At 41.3% G+C, this 20,116-nt stretch overlaps 4 protein-coding genes, 1 long non-coding RNA gene and 1 other non-coding gene across 13 annotated transcripts in view; 3 read left to right on the forward strand and 3 right to left on the reverse strand.

Annotated features, from left to right (window-relative positions):
* The window catches only part of LOC111665319 (uncharacterized), a 9,536-nt gene extending 4,072 nt beyond the window's left edge, over nt 1–5,464 (forward strand). Inside the window, exons 2-7 of one of the 6 annotated variants that reach the window (XM_087177680.1) lie at nt 1,650–1,784; nt 1,952–2,010; nt 2,151–2,269; nt 2,391–2,404; nt 2,711–4,841; nt 5,356–5,464. In XM_087177680.1, coding sequence (XP_087033806.1) covers nt 1,650–1,784; nt 1,952–2,010; nt 2,151–2,269; nt 2,391–2,404; nt 2,711–2,936 — 553 coding nt within the window. In that variant the 3' untranslated portion in view covers nt 2,937–4,841; nt 5,356–5,464. Of the gene's footprint in view, nt 1–1,397; nt 1,472–1,649; nt 1,785–1,951; nt 2,011–2,150; nt 2,270–2,373; nt 4,842–5,355 lie in introns of those variants that run through there. The other 5 variants (XM_087177681.1, XR_015438055.1, XR_002761489.2 and 2 more) reach the window with 5 other exon arrangements.
* On the reverse strand, nt 642–5,876 carry LOC147818332 (uncharacterized). 3 transcript variants are annotated; one of them, XR_015438057.1, is made up of 6 exons: nt 5,754–5,876; nt 4,775–4,875; nt 3,031–4,688; nt 2,504–2,607; nt 1,907–1,994; nt 642–1,761 (listed from the first exon to the last, which is right to left on the reverse strand). It is a non-coding gene; the product is annotated as an uncharacterized LOC147818332 (long non-coding RNA). The 3 variants fall into 3 exon arrangements; XR_015438056.1 differs by having other exon boundaries at nt 3,031–4,875; XR_015438058.1 differs by lacking the exon at nt 2,504–2,607 and having other exon boundaries at nt 3,031–4,875.
* A 376-nt stretch (nt 5,877–6,252) lies between these two features.
* smim11 (small integral membrane protein 11) lies at nt 6,253–8,114 on the reverse strand. Its single transcript, XM_023420284.2, has 3 exons — nt 7,999–8,114; nt 6,951–7,166; nt 6,253–6,788 (listed from the first exon to the last, which is right to left on the reverse strand). The coding sequence occupies exons 1-2, from the start codon at nt 8,011–8,013 to the stop codon at nt 6,978–6,980; spliced, it is 204 nt and encodes a 67-aa protein (XP_023276052.1). The 5' UTR covers nt 8,014–8,114; the 3' UTR covers nt 6,253–6,788; nt 6,951–6,977.
* An 807-nt stretch (nt 8,115–8,921) lies between these two features.
* Nucleotides 8,922–9,003, forward strand: trnas-cga (transfer RNA serine (anticodon CGA)). The gene has a single exon. It is a non-coding gene; the product is annotated as a tRNA-Ser (tRNA).
* Nucleotides 9,004–9,553: 550 nt separating this feature from the next.
* gpr180 (G protein-coupled receptor 180) lies at nt 9,554–15,205 on the reverse strand. Its single transcript, XM_023420176.2, has 10 exons — nt 14,979–15,205; nt 14,234–14,377; nt 13,993–14,087; nt 13,649–13,754; nt 13,013–13,193; nt 12,797–12,846; nt 12,477–12,634; nt 12,146–12,343; nt 11,983–12,060; nt 9,554–11,800 (listed from the first exon to the last, which is right to left on the reverse strand). Exons 1-10 carry the CDS (start codon nt 15,115–15,117, stop codon nt 11,645–11,647), a joined length of 1,305 nt encoding a protein of 434 aa, XP_023275944.1. The 5' UTR covers nt 15,118–15,205; the 3' UTR covers nt 9,554–11,644.
* A 470-nt stretch (nt 15,206–15,675) lies between these two features.
* Nucleotides 15,676–20,048, forward strand: tgds (TDP-glucose 4,6-dehydratase). The gene is made up of 12 exons (XM_023420175.2): nt 15,676–15,897; nt 16,301–16,367; nt 16,527–16,595; nt 16,742–16,832; nt 16,927–17,075; nt 17,167–17,265; nt 17,412–17,471; nt 17,547–17,590; nt 17,705–17,870; nt 17,975–18,030; nt 18,263–18,360; nt 18,452–20,048. Exons 1-12 carry the CDS (start codon nt 15,851–15,853, stop codon nt 18,544–18,546), a joined length of 1,041 nt encoding a protein of 346 aa, XP_023275943.1. The 5' UTR covers nt 15,676–15,850; the 3' UTR covers nt 18,547–20,048.
* The last annotated feature ends 68 nt before the right edge of the window (nt 20,049–20,116 follow it).

Here is a 20,116-nt window from a genome sequence, read left to right on the forward strand (position 1 = left end):
AATTAGTCAGAATCATAAATAAGTCTCACGGGAATCGAACCCATGACCTTGAGGTTCCCAAGCAGTCCTCTAAGAGCCTGAGTTATTTGGTCACACAAATGTCGCCTTTCTTTCTCAGATTTCATGCCATTATCTGGCTGTTGAACTTCATAAATACACTGAGTCTCATAAGAAGTGAGGTCAGACAAGATTTGAACACTCAACCTCTGGGTCTACAGAGTAACGCCCTAACCCCTTGAGCCACTGACTCAGATGCAAACACAGCATCTTTCTCATCCTCTTCCAGTCTGTCCTCTGTGTGTTGGTCCCAAAAAGTAGTAAGATCGAATGAGATTTGAACTCCTCACCTCAGAGTCTATAGAGTAGCCCTCTAACCCCTTGAGCCACTGACTTAGATGCAAAAACAGCATCTTTTTCATCTTCTTTCACTCTGTCCTCTGTGTGACTACATTTTCTTCTTCAGCCAACATGCAGGAGAAATCCTTGAAGGGCTCAGATACAAAATAAAAAATTGAACTCATTTTGCTTTTAACTACTGTTTCTGATAAACAAGAATGGACTTCAAACATCAACTTAAGTTATTGTTATAATGAGAATAAGGTTAAATGATGTTCACAAGAAACACAAAAACCACACAAAGCTGTGCAAGCAACCAGATACATTTAATTGGATAATTGCTTTGTTTCTTTTTCTTTCTCCTCCGTACTGAGGAAACATCAGCTCTGTGGGGTAAAGTTATGTGGAATATTTCTCTATGACCTGTAAATCTGGCGCTTTAGTATTTTAGTACATTCATTTTTTTTGGATGTAAATCTGTAATCTGAGAACTGGATCAATCCACTGAATTTTACAAATGGTTTACTTTATAGGGATTTAGGAAAATGTACAGTATTATATAAGTTGTTTCATATTATCAAAGCAGTACAATTTAAATTAAAAAAATATAACTCTCTGTCTCTCTCTCTCTCTCTCTATATATATATAATGATTTAAATGTTTTAATACAGAATTAAAGTTAAAAACTCCTTTAAATGTTTTCCTCTCTCTGACGTCAAAGACTAAATGTGAATATTTGCCAGCATGTCGAACACGTCCTGTCCAACACGTGCGCATTCGACTACTATATTACTATGTGATTTATACATTTTTTAAATCCATAATCAATAATTACTAACATCAGAACGAGTGTATTATATGTAATTAGAATATGTACATACATTGAAGGCAGGTGAATGTCATCTCATTGTCAGCCCTCAAAGTTCATGTGATTGGCTGATTTCAACATACAACCTGTACAACTGCTGTTTTGGGCAGCAGCCAAACACCCCTCTGTTCTCTCCTCCGCTTGGTACGATCCGGGTTCCCCCTTGTATAAATCAAATTGGATCCATCCACCTCCTGTTGGACAGTCTGACCTTTCACCTCGGCTTGGCGGCAGCACGGACGGGACCACATGCTACAAACGTTCCTGGTAACTTCAATTCAATTCAATATCACTGAACAACTAGCAAGAATAACTAACATCAAATGCCTTTGTGTTCTTCCATTAACTTCCAAGCAGCTCAAATGAAACAGTTTCTTGAGTTCTTCTCATTGCAATGTACAGGACTTACACTTTGACTTTGTGCTTGTGTCTTCTTTGAATGCAGATGTCCCGCCACCAGGAGACCAGGACCAGGACCAGGACCAGGACCAGGACCGGCACGCCGCTCCAACTCCGGCTCTTCACTCCTTGCGCTCACATGTCCATCACACCGGAAGCTGGCGGCCACCCATCACAAAAGGTAATGGCACTCATATCAGGATCACAAAACAAACATGCTCTATTCAATTTTTTATATTATTCATTGCAATTAATCAGCAAAACTCTTGCTATTTAGCAAAAATATCATTTGGCCATTCATACCAGTGTGTCATATGTAAACCTTATATCCATTTTCATTTTTCACAGAAGGATCACGGCGCAGTCGACAGGCCTCAGCTCTGACCGCCGCCTGGAACACACATCACGTACGTCACATTTTTACAAACTTCATATCAGTTACTCTGCAATCAACTTTTACAATCTTTACATTTATACTCTATATTCTTGCTCTTTGCTTGCATGCCTCTTTTAGACTAAGTCTTTTTGCTCATTTACACACATGCAGCTGGAACCCTCCACCTCCTCTTTGGCGCTCCGCCCTTCCACGTCCAACTGACTGGCCCGGACCAGACCGTACCGGACCGGACCAGACCGGTGGGGACGCCGCGGGACACACATCTGCTGGTGACTATTGCTTGTATACATATCACCACATTGATTAGATCTTGTGTTTAACTGAGTTCCCCTCTTAAGATACACACCCAATTAAAACTCATCCTTCACATCAGGCCTCTGTTTGTTTCAGCAGCTGGAAACAAAGTGAGTATTTTTTGGTTGGTTTTAAAAAATGTTGTGGTTTTTGGTATTTTTGTAAGGAAGTAAGTCTTTAAATAAATACTTTAAATAAATGATGGCCACCTTCCAGTCTCTTTACTACAGCATGGGTGAATGTGGCACATCTCAGGCTGGAGTTGGAGTGATCTGCTGGACTCTGCTGGTCCTCCTCATGCCATTGCAACAAACTATTGCACAAGCAAAGATACACACTGTTTTCTGCAAAGCCTTAACTGTCAGAAAATATAATATGTTTTGTCTGTCATTTATACAAGTCTGTCTTCTGTCCAGGCTCCTGAATGAACAGAGAAAAGGGCCTGGAGAAGACCTCAAGTGCACACAAACACAATTGTGGTTTAAAGTTTTCTACCTAAAGCACCACAGGCCGTCTTCCCCTCTTTGTTTGGATTTTTCTTTGCCTTTTCCTACATTTTATATCAATGATATCACCAGTGAACATGTTTCAAAGTCAACAGAGAATTTCAAATTAAATTACTACTACTATGATTTCCTTTGACATGACTTGGGAGTTAATGGAAGAGCTACACAAAGACATTAAATGTTACTTATTTTCACAGTTGTTTAGTGATATTTCATTGAATTGAACTTACCCAATTGTTTGTAGCATGTGCTCCCTCCAAGCCAAGGTGAAAGGTCAGACTTTCAAACAGGAGGTGGGAGCATCCAATTGGATTTTTAGAAGGGGAAACTCAGATCGTACTAACTCATCCTTCACAACAGGCCTCTGTTCTTACATATATTAACATACAATGCGGTTTCAATACTGTTCTGAATAGTCACATGTCATACAGTCACATGTCATACATTCACACAGTGCATCGCGTCCCATCCACCAAACGCTGCAGATAAAAACATGCTACCAAACGTCGGCGCCGGATTAAAAATCTTATTTCTGACACATTTTTGTGTCAAAACCAGTCACAAAATGCACAGGCAGGTTCCCCAGCATGCATTCCAAACCTGCAGGGGGAAACCACACAATTTGGTGCACCCATGTGCACAGGAAGCAAGGAAGGGGAAGTTATAAATGTTTGGCGAGGAGCTCAGGTCACTCTTTCACCTGCTGCTGCTGAAGAACAATAGGCCAGCTACAGCTCATGTTCATCATTACAGACGCAACTGGTAGGACAAACCAAGTTATGTGCTTTGTAGGCTTTTCTATTTGTATTTGAGAACATGCTTTCTAAGTTGAAACTTTTGTGTTAGGTGAATTGAGTCATTAGTTGGAAAATTAACATTTATTCTTTGTCTTAGTCTTCAATATTCTTTAAGGAAATGTTATGTATGCATTTATTTTGAACTAATGCATGTCTTTCTATTATCTTTAAGGTTTTCAACCTATTCCGTTCGATTCAATGCATTCTGTTCTATTATTCCATCCTCCCCATCTGGAAGAAAATAAAGAATCAAAAGAATTGAGTTATCCTTTGCGTTCCTAAGATGAGCAAGCCATTTCTCAAGTTTGGGCAGAGTTGTGGTTAGCCAAAGAACTGAGAATAAACTTCAAACAAAACACACAAAACTTGACACACATAAACAATGAAAACATCGGCTAACAGCATTCAGGATTATATATCGGTCTGCTGACGTCTCACAGACAAAGTCAGCTTTGTTATAATGAAGACACCAACGTTTCGGAGGACCTTCCCACTGGTCCGATGATAGACGCCTCTGTGATAGAACATTATCTCAACCATTAGAAATCAGGAAGTTGGATCCAAGCCCCACGTGTGGAGTCTAAAGCTGTTTTAACTTGTTTTGCCTGATCAGACTTGCATGTTAACTTAAAACAATTTACACATTTATTTTGACTGTTCCTCTTTAAGGTTTGTGGCTTTTGCTCCTGAGGAAAACTCAAGGTGGACGGTCAAACATGATAAAGTGAGGTAGCATCAGTCTGAAGGATATCAGTTCTCCTGAAGGCCCGCGAGCTCACAGCTCTTCTTCCACAGCTCGGTTTGGAGCTCAGAGTCGTAGGAAAGGTCAGCGGACTGCGTCTTCTGGCCATTGTACACGTAACAGCCCCCCACTCCCTCCATCTCAGAGGCGACTGCAGCGTAGATGGTGGTGGATGCTCCCTCTGCCGGAGTCTGAGGAGGACAAACATGAAGAAAAAGGACTTTACAACCTGTTAGAAAATCAGCATGTGAATGAGTCTGGGCCAGTCGGCAGGAGGACGCTTCTGGGTCTCCCAGGGTGCCTCGCTCTTCAGCGCTGTGCGCTCCACCACCCGCTCCACCGAGGTCATCTGAGGACATAAAGAGGTTGATTGAGTCCCCGCACCGACCCTCCGGCTCTGACTCGACCCCCCCGGACCGGCGGCTCCGTCCTCACCATGTTCTCCACCTCCGCGCTCTGCCTCACGCTCCACTGGAAGTTTCCTATCAGCGTCACGGCGTAGGTCAGCACGAGCCCCACCTCTCCGGCCTCAAGCCCTGACACACACACATGAAGACAAAGACATGTTGATACAGGACATTTTTACATTTTGATGTTTTAGTAAGTAAACAAACAAACAATGTTGTGCCCTTAAACTTCCACCGGATGTTTGAAGAAACACAAAGAGGCTCCAAAAATAAAACAACCAATAACTACACAAACACTGATTTCTAACAACAACAACAACAACATAGTATACTGTCTCGTCATTACCTTTGGTAAATAAGCACTATTGTGAATTGTGTAATGTAGTTACCTGTCATGCCTCCTTAGATATACTTTTTACAGTCTATGAAAATGTTTGTTGTCTGAGGGCTGCTACAGGTGTTCAATGTCGAGACCAGTAAGATACTTTAATAGATGCTGACAAAGTAAATCATTTTTGATTTTATTCATTTTTATCCATGTTTTGAGCAGAGATGCTCATCATGACATCTTCCTTTTGTCAATGTTATTTATACACGTTTTCTGTCCAGGCTGCTGACTGAAGAGAGAAAACGGGCCAGAGAAGACCTGAAGTGCACACAAACACAAACACCAATGAAATGTGGTGTCAAATTCCTGACTAAAGAACTGCAGACCGTCCTTCCCTCTGGACCCTTTGTTTTGAGTTTTCTTTGCCTTTTCCAATATTTCCTATCAATGATATCACCAGTTAGGATGTTTGAAAGTCAACACGGAAGCTTGAGCATGTGGGGCTAACTCAGCCTGCCAAATTAGCTAACTGTGAATAATTTGGTTATTTTGAATTTGAGACTACTCACTTCTGATTTCCTTTGACATGACATGGAAGTTAATGGAAGAGCAACACAAAGGCATTTGATGTTACTTATTTTCATAGTTGTTTAGTGATATTTCAATGAATTGAACTTACCCAAATGTTTGTAGCATGTGCTCCCATCCGTGCTCCCTCCAAACCAAGGTGAAAGGTCAGACTGTCAAACGAGAGGTGGTAGAATCCAATTTGATTTATAGGAGGGGGAACCCGGATCGTACTAAGCGGGGTAGAGAACAGGGGGGTGTTTGGCTGCTGCCCGAAAAACAGCAGTTGTACAGGTTGTATGTTGAAATGTCAGCCAATCATATGAACTTTTAAGGGCCGACACAGAGGAAAGACTGAAACTCTTGTGGTTAAAACACCCTGGAATTATTTAAGTTGTAAGTTTTCACCTCTGACAGAGTGGCTGAAGGGGTTAGAGGACTACTCTACAGACTCAGAGGTTGCGAGTTCAGATCTCATTTGATCTTACTACTTTTCGGGTAGAGTGGACAGTGTCAAAAGACATTCAGTCAGATATAAGTTATTTAAAAGGGAATACATTCTGTTTTTTATTTTTATTCTAACTGACAGAAAATTCACTGGAATCACAGCGTGTGGAACAAACGATTTAATATAATTACAAAACTTACAAAGCTGATTGACAATTTCAAAGGAATATCACAGAATAAACACCATGCTGTATTTATATGAATAAGCACATTTGACAAACTATCTGGTGGTGTACAAACTGAAATATATTCAAGTGTTACAGTTGTTTTCTGTGTGTCTGGCTGATGTCTCAGCTGAGCAGTTGAATGAGCATAAGCAAGGCAGATGATGTTTGAGGAAGCAGAGTGAATGTTTGGCAAATGACAAGATGATGCTAAACCTGCATTGTTTCTTTCACTGAGCAGGACTCAGTGTCATCTCAGGAGCCCACGTTTTCTGCTGTGATTTAATCTTATAAAAACCTGCTTCAGTAAAACACTTACACAAGATAGATAAAACTGACATGGTGAACAGTCCCAGTCCTACAAACACAAACAGTTTCCTGCAGCACGGGAAAGCCCTCCTGTTGCCTGTTGACAGCCAGACATGTGGCTCATCTTGGAGAAAGCGGCTTGTTGCTCAGGTCAGTAAAATGTTTCCCTGGAGAAGAGAAAAGGAAAACTGTAAGATGGATCTCGAACAATAACCTGTCAATACAACTGATTCACTTCATATTTTGTTGCATCAGCTATCACCTAATCAAAGATTCCCTGAAGGCACATCAATTTAACAATCTATTTTAGACTACACAACGTGCCGTACCTGTGTAAGGCAGCTTCTCTCCTCTGCTCAGTCCTCTTTCAAGTTGTCGATTAGCTCCTGCGTCTGTTGGGCCAGCCTCCTCTTCTCAGCCTGCTGCTTCATCAGGGCCGCCTCTGCTTTCTTGCTTTGGTAGATCTTCACTCCAGCGAATGCCAAACATAGCAGCAGTGTCTTCAGGGCCAGGATGTACAGGAGGACGGGGACATTGTCCAAAGCCTGAGGATAGACAGAGTTTATCTTTGAGGTGGACTTTGTGTTTTCTGCCTTCAGACATTTTTACAGAACAAAGTACATTTTTGTATAGGACGCAGGGCAGCTCTGATTTCATAGCGGCCCAATTTTTCACGATGATGATGATGATGATGACAATATAACAAACTTGTGATTGCACAACAGGAAATGAAAGAAGGGAAAAGAAAGCTGTGGAAGAGCCAGGGATCCTCGAGAAGACACCCCCCCCCCCCCCCCCCCCCCCTCATCAACAGAAGCCTCAGCTGTCTAGATGGGAGGTGGGAGTTAATTTGGTCACAGAAAGGGGGGGTAGTGTGTGAGAGAGAGAAACAGCTGCAAACCATGTGCATTCTGGGCTTGTAGTTGTAGCAGGTCATACACAAAACCTCATTAAAAAACTGATACTTTTCAAATTTCTGTACATACTAACCCAAATAAAAAAAAACCCCACAGGTTTCCTAATAAGCACATGACACCTGTATTCTCTTTCTAGGGTTAGCATTAACGCATTACCATATCACGTAGCCCCGAAGTGAATCAATGGCATTACCTGACACTTCTCAAACATCGACACAGGAAGACGACATGACAGACACACGCAATATTTAACCGTAACTTTACCATGTACATTAATGCAAAGTTAGTTGTGACAGATAACGCGAGACGTGCCAGCTGTTAACGTTAGCATTATGCTAGAGACTGCTGTGACTAATAATGGGAAAATACGAGGCAAAAATTAAACGGCAACTTTACAGTAATAACAAGGCATTCAATGTGTCTCTTATTTTATATTATTATTATATTTTAGCTTATTTACCTTCCAGTTGATCATTTTATCTTCTATAGTGTTGACTTCTCTTGTTCACTGTGACAGCCAGATTACTATTGGTATTCCTTTTAGAAGGTGGGTCTTGTAGCGAAGGACCAATCAAAATGCAGTCTCTGTTTGACGTAATCTGTGTTGTGTTCAAACTCACAGGGAAAAACAACGTGCTGAATCAAATATAACTGGTTGTCGTTTTCAACAGACCTATTAGCGTTCCTCAGCCACTCTGTGCGCACTTAAAGTTGCGATGAAGTGTTTTCAAATGCAATACATTTTTTTTAATGTTTATTAATAACTTTTGTGAACAATTTTCTTTGTAGAACAAGAATAGATCATTACTCTCGACAGTCTTGTGTAGCAAGATTGACTAGAACCTGCTAGAAGGATCTAGTCAGTCCAGTAGATAAATAGATTTAAGCTACTTTACTGGATGGATGGATGGATGGATGGATGGATGGATGGATGGATGGATGGATGGATGGTTAAAATACTTCCCTTGGCTGAGGTGTTATACAGCCTGATGGCAGTGGGGACAAAGGATCTCCTGAACCCCTATTTATCTTTAATAGGAAAGCGTTGACCTTCACAACGTTGCTGTGGTTTCTTTAATGGTGTTTTCTCGTTCAAAAAAACAATTGCAGACATAGCAAAAAATTTGTTAAATCTTCGGGGAGTAACGAAGATCAGATTGATTACCTAACTTGACGTGTTTGCTAACGGTAAATCTAGCCACGTTTACTATTAAATAACTGCTTCTGCTGCGTTACCTGCATGTATAACGTAGCTTAATACAAAGTACAAACAATTATTAAACATTGTCATAAAAACCGACAAAAAAACATTTAAATATAAAGTAGCGCATGCGTCTACGTACAATCATTGATAAATTAGCGTACGCGGCTGTGACGTGCACAGTCACGGTGGCCGAGAGGTTAAGGCGTTGGACTCGAAATCCAATGGGGTTTCCCCGCACAGGTTCGAATCCTGTTCGTGACGACGTTTCATTTATTTCACCTACCTAAATTTTACATCAGAAATATTATTGGTTTGCCAAAAAGCATAGCTTCACCGTCCTCTGTGTGTTTAAAAATTTATATATGATTTATTCTAGCGTCTACAATTTTGAAGCCCTTGAATTGAATTGTTTTTTTGTAATGCATCACCGTTTTTTTATTCACAGAGGGGATTTAACATACAGTACTGTGCATAGATTTTAGGCACTAAAATTGTTATTATTTATTAATTAAACACATACAAAGTGCAGTGAACAAAAAAACCTGAAGTGACCACTCTTTTGCCTTTAAAACTGTAAAAAAAGAAAAAAAAAAAAAACTGGGTTACTTTTACCAAGTGGGCCAAGGTTATTTTGTTCTGCTCTGCGTTAAGAGTCCATCAAATCCCAAAAGTAAAACAGTATTTTATTCATAGTAAATGTCCCAATGACTGGTGTTTTATGCTCTGATCCTTTAACTAATGTACATCAATTAGTCACATTAGTTGAGCTTGCAGCATGAAGGACATTAGTGATGATACAAGGGATTGCTAGTTTTCTTTAAAATGTGTTTTATTACAGTTACCGTGTACAGTTGTCATGATCACAGATCCTGTATTTCCACAGGTTACAGAAAATAAATACAAGTGATGCATGATAACTCAAGAAAAAAACCCAAACGCAATTCCAACAACCTAAGGATGAAATATTATGAAATATTAAGCACACAGTACAACCAGAGGCCTTTTATTTTGTTGTTGTCTAATTAGAATAAGATTGTCATTGTGGGACAAATTAAAAATACAGTATGAACTCTCTTGCACCCGAATACAGCACATGCTACACAGAAAACACATGTACTGTTTCAGCAACAAGAGCTAATAGAACAGATCAGACTGCACATTTTGTGATTAACAAAACATATTCAAGTATAGCTTCTCTTTGAAAAATAAATGCACAATAAATTTGTGTGCACTCCATGTCATTCTCTATATTCATATTTCCATCAGATGAAAAGTGTCAAATTCTTAAATGAAAAGATGGGCCTGTTCCCACTGGGCTACCATATGACATTAATAAAGTTTTATTGAGAGTCACTGTGAAGGTAATGAGTCACAGTGTGTCCAGAGATAAATAATCTGAGAGAGAAACAATCAAGATGTGTAATTGGGATTATCACTGGAATGTATTTATACAACACTTTGGTTTGTCCTGATCTGCTTTTTACACAAAACATCAAAAATAGAAAAAGTCATGCGGTTTATATTATTTTAAAGGTTCAGTTCTCACATGCTGTCAGCTCATAAATTCACGTCGAGAGCGAGGAAATAACTTAAAGCACGGCTTGATGTGTGAGTGCAGGGGACGGCACACACTCATCTTTTGGCTCATATTCATCACTTTGGATGTGCAAAAACAAAAAAATAAACCAATCCTTTACATTTAGCCTTCTAAAAATCCTTTTCTCCACCTGTCAACATACTGTATCAATCTGTCCAAATTTGACCTATGCATTCATCACCTTTATCTATCCAGTCAATCCATGATCACATGATCTATTGACCTAACCATCTATCAATATTTTCTCTTATTGTGAAAAGAAATCCGATGAGAAGACCAAAAACAACAATTAGATGATCCTGCTGTGTATCGGAGCCTGGTTTATCTTACTGTGGATGGACCGATGAACAGCACTGGCTGATGTGTTCCTTTATCGTGTCAAACACTGTACCGTTCTGCTACCGTTAACTCCCACTTGCGTGCAAAATGTGTATTAATCCGCAGCTGAAACTAGTCCCCAACAAGTGCACTATTTATCCTGTAACGGTAACGTTTGCTAAAAGCTACAGTGCCCAGCTGTTTTAGGAAGCTACTGAGTGATTACATATGGGAGCTACACATTTGCACAAAGGAGGAAAGTGAGAAAATCATTGAGAGTTGCATCGTTGGTTTTGCTCTTTTCATGGGATTTGTTGGCAATAAGAAAAATACAGAATAACACCCAGCATCATCCTTCAAGACAGAAAAAAAAAAGTTTCTTTTTCTTTGTGTCTTTCTAAAATCTATCTTAACCACCTATCTCTTTGGGTATGTGATCTACTTCTTGTTCAATGTGCAGGGCAAATTCAGAGAAGTTGCCTTAAACACAACGATAAGCCTCACAAGAAGAAAAGAAGACCATGGCCTGCGTCCATCTCTACCTTCTGCACTGTCGTTTGATTCACTCTCAACAGCAGATGCATCCTTTAAATCTTGGGCAAGTTGGGACATCTAGCGTGTCATGGAAAGCATGAGACACCTATTGAAAGCCTCCTGTCTCCTCTCTAGGTGGTCCTGCGTTAAATTACTTGTCCCCCTGCTCAGCAATGTCCAGTCAAAAATCACCTGTCACTAGAGGTAGGGCGTTGCTGTAAATATTGTCCTCTGGTCAGTCTCTGACCTGTATTATTGTTTCCTGGTAACTGGCGTACTAGTGGTGATTATTCTCCCAGGAAACAGCAAAGGAGAGCAGTCGCTTCAGCGTCTCCTTTCCGTCTTCATGCTCCCTCCTCTGACAGCGTGGGTTCAGTGAGGAGAAGCCTCGGTGTCGCTGCAGGTTCTCCCTCCCTCCCGAGATGATCGGGTGAGTCGTGACAGTGGATGTGCTCAGTAGCGCCCCCTGTGGTTTGTCCTGGACATGGTGAGCGGCAGGGACACAGAGGAGAGAGAGGAGACCTCCCAGTAGAGAGAGCGAGAAAGGAACAGCTGGTAGAGGATCACCATGGAGATGGATTGGCAGAGGATAACGCCGATAGTCACCACCTACAGAGAAGGAACCGACGAGATAGAGGGTTAAAGACGCCATGTGGATTTTGTGGATTTATCTTAACTTCAGTAGCTTTTGTGTTTCTCTGCAATCCTGCAGACCTTCAATGCCAAAGGTCAATCACATGTCACTTCATGGTGGTGCTTTGCTAAAATGTTGTTTGTTTGTGTGTTCAAACCTTCTCCCTCTGGTGCTCGTTGAAGACAACAGACATGAGGACGAGGACGGGGTGACAGAGGAACCACAGGAAGCATCCCTGCAACGAAAACCGCGTGACCACGTGAAGAGCTGGAGGTGAATATTTGTCTGGAGAATGCAGGTTCGTGTACGGTGTAGTTTACCTTGGCGAAGCAGAGGTAGAAGTCTCTCTTCAGGGTGCTCCTTTCAGTGGAGATGATCTGGTAGAGGACAGAGGCCAGGAGGAGGGCCAGGCCCACTCTCAGAGCGATGAGGAGGACACCTGCCAGACTCCGCTGGGCGTGGTAGCTGTGATGGTCACTCTCTGACTCTGAATACTGCTCCCACAGCAGCAGCACCCCCTGAAAATTACACTGATTCACTTTCAAGAGCTCTGAGTCATATTTCCTGAACCAAATTTCATTAAAAAAAAAAAAAGCACATCATGAGCCTGTAATATTTTTTTGAATAAAGTTTCGGTGTAAATCTGCGTACCTGTGTAACGACTCCACCAACAGCGACAGCCGTGGAGGCCGGAGACTGTTCCCACTGCAGAGGTCTGGACTGAGGCTTCCTGCCTCGACTCAGAGTCCAGCCCATACACAGACTCAGTAACATGTACAGCATGGACACCTGGGACACCATATCCCAGACTGCACAGGGACAGGAACCGAAAAAGTGAAAAAAGAAGAGGGTATATAACATTCTTTATTTCATCAGAGAATTTCCTCTTACTCTTATTACTGAATCTAACTTCAGAAGCAGATATAAACACAAATGGAAAGAAGAGACATGTTTAATTAAGAGGAACTTACACTCAGCCAGGCTGCCTATCAGAGGAATACCAATACCGTCTCGAGAATACCTGCAGAGCACAAGATCAGGGACAGAAAACACGACGGCATTATTTCATATTCTTCTTATTCATCCCTGCAAAGGTAACACGATTAAAAACTATATGTGGAATAGGCATTAAATAGCAGTGATTCAGACTAAGTGAAAATTGCTCGCTGGCTGTGGATCATATCTACCTGGCCAGGTGGATGTAGTTGCAGAGAGCAGAGCAGCCCTGTAACGCCAGTGCCATGGTGAGCACTTTCAGGACTGTGTTCATGGGACCTCCTTTCCTCAGCGCCTGGTACAGAGGCTGGATGTAGATGCAGCAGGCTATGAAGTAGGCCAACAGCAGGAGGAAGTAAAAACTGTGGAGACCTGAGTGAGAGAGAGAGAGAGAGAGAGAGAGAGAAAGAGAGAGAGAGAGGAAATCGAGTCAAGGGGAAACATTTTGTTGCACATGAGTGTTGCAGATCCCCCAGGACAAATCCTTGCAATCTCTACAAATCCTAGCATCCAGTTACATTACAGTTATAATGTCATATATGTGCAGAGAACAGTTATGAGACAGATTTGACACAGCAGCTGGCCATTACATCCTTTCTATCCTATGAATAATTAACACAAACATCTTTTTTTTAAATCACACAAGCATAAAGCAGAGGAGCTCTAAGAGAGAATCCTGCAGGTTCAAGCACAAATCTATGAAGAAAATATAATCTTTTATTTGTTATGAATCAATACAAACATATTTGTTTATCGCTTGGAAGCCGGGGACATTACACCGACACGCCTCTTAGCTGTGCTGATGGGAGTATTCGGGGATGTCTGACCTGCCTCCTCTGCGCTGAAGTGCTCCAGAGGATTCCCAGCTGAGTCAGCGTTCAACAGCAACAGAGTAAAACTGAGGTCAGCATGAGAGGGAATCACTGCGCTTTCCTGGAGAGACAGACAAGAAACAGAGAGAGGAAAAAAAAAAACTTAAGTGTGATAAAAGACTGTGCACTGTACTCAGCATCAATACAATCACTGAAACTGGAGAAATATTAAAAACCACACATCTTTGCGGTTGTTTAAGCTTTTGTTTCACTTACTGCATGTACTTCTTTAAATTCAGTGGTTGAGGTGGGGGGTGGAGGGGGGTTAGTTTCATAGGAATCTATAATGTTCATGTTACCTGACATGTATATCTGTCAGTATACAGGGCCTGCCAGGCTGTGGGGGAGGACTGGCGAGGGATCGTCTGGTTGAACTCCTCTTTGTGGAGAGAAACTGAAGCAGGGGGAGGCAGAGATGAGATGAGGTGACAACGTGGAGCGAGGAGAGCAGAGGAATAAGAAGAATACATCAATACAGCTGTACCACATCCATCATATCGCAAGTCAGCACTTGGTATTAGTGGAAACGCTGGTTCTTACTGGTGAAGTGGGCTTTAGCAAGCCTCTCAGTGCAGCTGAGGTTGTCCAGGTCTGAGTCCATATCCTGATACAACAGCAGTCTGGACTCCTTCTCTGTAGCCAGAGCGGAGTTGTCCAGTCGACACACCAACAGACCATTATCACCTACACAAAGACAGAGACGGGAAAAGGGTGTTGGATCAGTGGTTGGTGGGAAGAGTTTCCTACCATTTCTCTTATTGTACTGATTGCTAAGTGGTTTACTGAAGGGCCATGGGAAATTTAGAGTCTAATGAAAAATGAGATTTAATTGAACCTTCAAACCATGACACATACTGTGGCTTCTCTCTGACCTGCTCATGGTGGCTCCACAAGTTTTAACCAGCAAATCCTCCAGTGAGCATCCACCCTACTGTAGCGGACCCCTAACCTCACAGGAAGTATACTGGAGCAAGTTACTGAAGCTCTCACTGGCTAAACAAAAAAATAATGAAAAATGAAAATATGATCTGATGATGCTGGAAAATTTGCTATTAACTACAAAAAAAAAAAAAAAAATACAAAGTGTGGTTATTTAAAATGCTGTTACTCATTAGTTATCAGATAAAGTGATGACATAGTTACACCCATCAGTGGCAAATAAACAACACAAAAACAGTGAATACTAACACAGTGTCTTCAGGCCACATTAAAATGAATGGCAGTATAATGAGAATATAAGCACTGGTGAAGTGACACGTTAGCAGCAGCACATCAGCATCGTTACCTTGGTACATGAATTTAGTGATGAACTGGCCATTCTGCTGTCTCGCCACTTCGCTCTTAAAAAGTCCCGTCACAGTTTTCCCCAAAGCCCCCGAACTGAACAGCACTGCAGCTACAAGTGTGACCAGTAAACACGACATTTTTTCCCTTCTGCAGTTTAACGCTATCGACAAATAAACGTTAGCTATTCAATTCAATGAGCCACGAAGCCAGAAGTAAACCAGCTGCGTCAAGTTGTTCAAAGTTACCTAGGGTTACGGAAGTCAGGTTTTTCCGCCCTCAAATAAAAGCGTTATGTGTGTTATTTTTGGCGAGTAAATGAAGTACAAATAATATTCATATTAATGGAGTACAGACTTTTATTAAGTTTTATTTTATTATCATTGAAATGTACTTAGTTATATTCCACCACCGTGGTTCAGTATATGTAATCTATGACAAATAGTAGATTGACAAAAAGTTGAACACTCTTATTTAGAAAAAAAACTTCCGGAAAGTATATGTTTATTGTAGCTCACTTGACACCGTTGCCCAGCCCGGTAGGCACCGTTGACAGTTTGATTGATTTGAGATTCACGCAATCAAAGAGCACTTTTATGAGTACGTCACACAGAACGACCAATCAGAGAACAGAAAGCGGCCGTCTTGCGTTTAATGCCCCACCCTTTTTCAACGTGTCAACACTGCCGTAAAACAGCCCGCTACTGTTGCACATTATACAACGAATCCGCTTCATAGAGGAAAATAGAGAAGTAGTATAGAGTAAAATAGTAAAGTAATAGTAGAATAGAGGCTCCACGACTGAATATAAAACAGTGACGATGTTGTGATTATGTAGACAGTAATGTGAAGTGACATTAGCTAGAGCAGAGGATGGACTTTAATAGCACTGTTCTGGTGACTGGAGGCTCTGGATTTATGTGAGTTCAGACATCACTTCCGATTCATTACAAACAATTAACTTAATGTTAATTGTAGCTTCCTAAAGCAACAATACCTGACCTCTCTCATGAATATATTATATTGGACTTTTATTACTGCTGCATTAACACATTAGCAGCTTATTCTACGTATTTTACATTTAGTGTATTTAATGTTTATTATAGGTAGGTGTTTGTAATAACAAGTATGCAGGTTTTGATCTTAATAATTATGGTAATTATCAAGTATCTGTGTTATAAAGTAGGAGAAAATAAAATAGTACAGTACAAATACCTCAAAACTGAACTACAGGAAAGACACAGAGGACAGTGAGTCAGGGCACACATGACTCTTTGAGATGTTCTGACATATATATACTGCATCTCTCTCTCTCTCTCCCAGTGGTTCCCATCTCGTGTGTTCACTGGTCAACAGGCACCCTGACTGGAGAATTATTAACCTGGATAACGTAAGTCTTCACTGTCTCTGTGTGTGTGTGTGTGTGTCCACAGATGGATGAAAGGATCTATAGACGTATGTGTTTCAGTGTTGAATTACTCTCCTATAACGGATTAAATACTCATGTGTGAGGCTGTGAGTGTGTTTCTCAGTGTCTGATCTTTTCCAGTTGGATTACTGCTGCAGCCCCAGGAGTCTGGAGAGCATTGAAGACAGAGCAAACTACACCTTTATCAGGGTGAGAGCTGCTGTATAATAATGTTGTACAACTAAAGGTAAAATCTGAGAGCAGCTGGTTTCCACAAGTAGACAGCGACATTTGTACTATTATGATTTGAATGAATTAGTGGTACAACCATTTGAATCTACTGCTTTCTTCAACAGGGAGATGTGTGTAACTCACGGTTGGTGAATCACATCTTCAACACAGAAAACATCGATGTGATCTTCCACTTAGCAGCCAAAACACACGTCGGTGAGCAGCAGTTGTTCACACACAGGTTAGGCTTGTACACCGGCCTGATGTTACTGTTTTTAATTGCCACTCACTGTGTTTTTTGTTCCCTCAGAGTCGTCGTTTGAATCTCCGTCCAGTTTCCAGCAGGTTAACATCGATGGAACCAGAGTTTTACTGGGAGCTGCCCATCAGGCCCGACACCAGCCGCAGCGCTTCATCTACGTCAGCACTGATGAAGTGTATGGAGCCAGTCTGGATGAGGTCAGTGGAGACTCTTTGATAGATCGTTGGGTGGATATGCAGAGTTTGGGTCATTTATTGACTTGGATAGCGGGCGTTTCATTCCCTGTAGGTGTTTGATGAGAGCAGTCCAGTGAGGCCCTCCAACCCGTATTCTGCCACTAAAGCAGCTGCAGAGTACCTGGTCAGATCCTACTGGGACAAATATAAGGTACATACACACACACACACACACACACACATACACACACAGTAAATGTAAATGACATTGATGTATTAAATTATATAAATTATAGGCCTTTAAAAACATTTTTGTGCTTCTTTGTGTGTTAAATTCTGCTCTCTATCTGTTACCAGTTCCCAATCGTTATTACCAGGAGCAACAACATCTACGGGCCCAGGCAGTACACGGAGAAGGTATAATATCCTGACTAACAACTGCTGCTAATTTTAGTTTCTCTCAATTAATAAATTGTCATCTTGATCTTTCAGGTCATTCCGAGGTTTCTCTCCCTCTTGCAAATGAACAATAAATGGTAAAGTTTTTACTGAGAAACCTTGTAGTTATAAATCAGCTTCAGTAGTTGTTTGATATTTAGAGAAAAACAAAGTAGAGTAAATCAAGTTTCTCTTTCTCCTCTTTACCGCAGCACCATCCAGGGAACCCTCCCTAAATCCCGCCATTTCTTGTTTGTCAGTGATGCCATCAGTGCCTTCCTGCTGGTTCTGGAGAAAGGGATTGTGGGCGAAATATACAATGTAGGGACGAGCTGTGAGATTCCCATCATGCAGCTGGCCAGGGAGCTTATTAGGATGGTGGGTTTAGGAAGTGTTTTTCTAATTTAAAACATTCTTGCAAGAGGTAGCAAATTTTCAGAAAATTATCACTTATTAAAACAGAGTGTGTTCTTTTTCTTTAGGTCAAGAATGTGCCAGACTCTGAGGTGAATGACTGGCTCGAGTTTGTGCCCGACAGGTGAGTCAAGAAAGTAAAAAAATGAATGTATGAATGTTTTCCGAGTTCAGTATTTACCAGGCAGTGGTAGGTAATGCTTCCAGGAAATAGCCACACCCTTGCACAAATTCTATTATTACAGCTATTAACACGATGACTGACACATCAGTGTGCAAATATTTCATAGAAAAATCAAAGCTTATGTCTTCACATATCACCAAGAGACACATCTGAATGTACTGATGCTCTACAGGCCGCGGGTCGACCTGCGCTACCCCATCAACTGTGAGAAGCTGCAGCAGCTGGGCTGGAGAGCTGAGGTGTCCTGGGCTGAAGGCATCAGACAGACTGGTATACTAATACAGACACACACACCACAGGTCTCTAGAAATAAAATCTCTATATGTGTGCTATTAATTCCTGTGTTTTGTGCATCTTACAGTCAAATGGTACCAAGACAACCCAGACTTCTGGTCAGACACAAGCAAGGACCAAGGACAAATCAGAAGCAAGCTTGAAAAAGCTCCCAGCAAATAAGTGGCCTTTGCTGTGCCCTGTGTCTCGACTGACAGGATGCCGACTGAACAAATTTCAGATGATATTTATGCAGCACAGATGCTATTATGGCTGATTTACAGCTCAAGGAACAACTACAGAACACTGCTGCTTCATTCTTCTCAACTGTCTCTGAATGATCGTTGGACCAGCGGGCCCTGAAGTGCCTGCCAACAGGAAGGCAGCGCCTCCCTTCAACCAAATCAAACATTCAAATGAATGCACTTTATCTTCATGTTAATTACTGATTCAGCTGATGTTGACAAGTGGTCTTATTTTGCTCAACTTGGGCTTGTTCAATTTTGATGTACAATCTTTAAATGTTTAAACATACTCTGTGGAAGTATGTGGAAGCTCCATGAAACAATGTTAAATCTCTCTCTTGTAAAGGCGGCAGCATTCGGGATGCTAGTCTGTTTTTATTTACTTCCCTGAGGGGTAACACCGACAGAAACGGGTCAAACTGGGCTGCAGTGACAGTTGTGAAAAACCAAACAGGCACAAATCAAAGACAGCTTCATCCCTCGCTGCCATGTGACAAACTGCAGCATCACACTTGTGTCAGACCCTGAATTTATTTTGACATTTTTGAATGAGTTTTTGGGGCATGTACGTTCATGTATTTCCACAGGGTATGATTGCAGGCTTTTTGCGCAGGATTCAAAGCCAGCAGGCAGCTTGTCAATCTAACAACCAAATATTTTAGTGGTGCCTCTCAGAACAGGTTAAGACGCAGGCAGTACATTTACATGCACAGTAAGTAAGGTAAGGTCGTGTGTTAACATGCACTTTAATAACCCGTTGACTGTAAATCTGCCTAGAATGTGATTTCTCCCCCAATACTGACCTTATTTTAACAGTTGTAGTGGTGCAATATGCAGCTTCCTTCTGTTTTCAGAGGTGGACAGACTGTAGTGAAAGCACTGCTTTTCCTTAAGCGCAAATGTGCCTGAATTATTCAAATAGTCAAATGCTGGAGGCTGCGTCTTGCTAGCCAATTAAAAACCTGGTTACATGTGTATGTGGCAGAGAGAGAGAAAGCAATTTCCTGGAGAAATCAAGCAGGTTTCTCCTCTTCGTGACTTTTCACAAATCCAGTTTCCGCAGAAAGACGGCTGAAACCTGGTTACTTACTTACGTGCAGGTTAATGTACTGACAGACAAGAGTAGGAAGAAGGAAACCCCTGTTTATGCCAGCCCCTAACATCCAGCATGTGTAGCAAGTTTTAGCAGCTGTACTGAAGGTGCAACTTCACATTTCAAATTTAAAATGTGAACCTTTTATGGTATTTTGACTAGTTTGAAATGTTTTAGTTTTAATAGCAGCCATATTATAAAAGGTTGAGAAGGGAACAGAGCTAATTCAAAGTCCAGACATCTCAGTCAGGTGTTTTTACACTGCACACATTCTAAATGTTTTTAATCATGATGCTGTAGAATGTATTTAACAACAAATAAAGTTAATATTTAATATCTTCAAGTTATCTGGCACTTGTCAAACAATCCTTCGCACAAGACACACATACACAGAAGAAGAAGAAGAAACAGATCA

The sequence above is a fragment of the Seriola lalandi genome, unplaced genomic scaffold (assembly GCF_002814215.2).
Source record: "Seriola lalandi dorsalis isolate HSWRI2012SDOR001 ecotype SW California unplaced genomic scaffold, Sedor1 jcf7180002054630, whole genome shotgun sequence".
In the NCBI taxonomy this organism is placed as follows: Eukaryota; Metazoa; Chordata; class Actinopteri; order Carangiformes; family Carangidae; genus Seriola; species Seriola lalandi.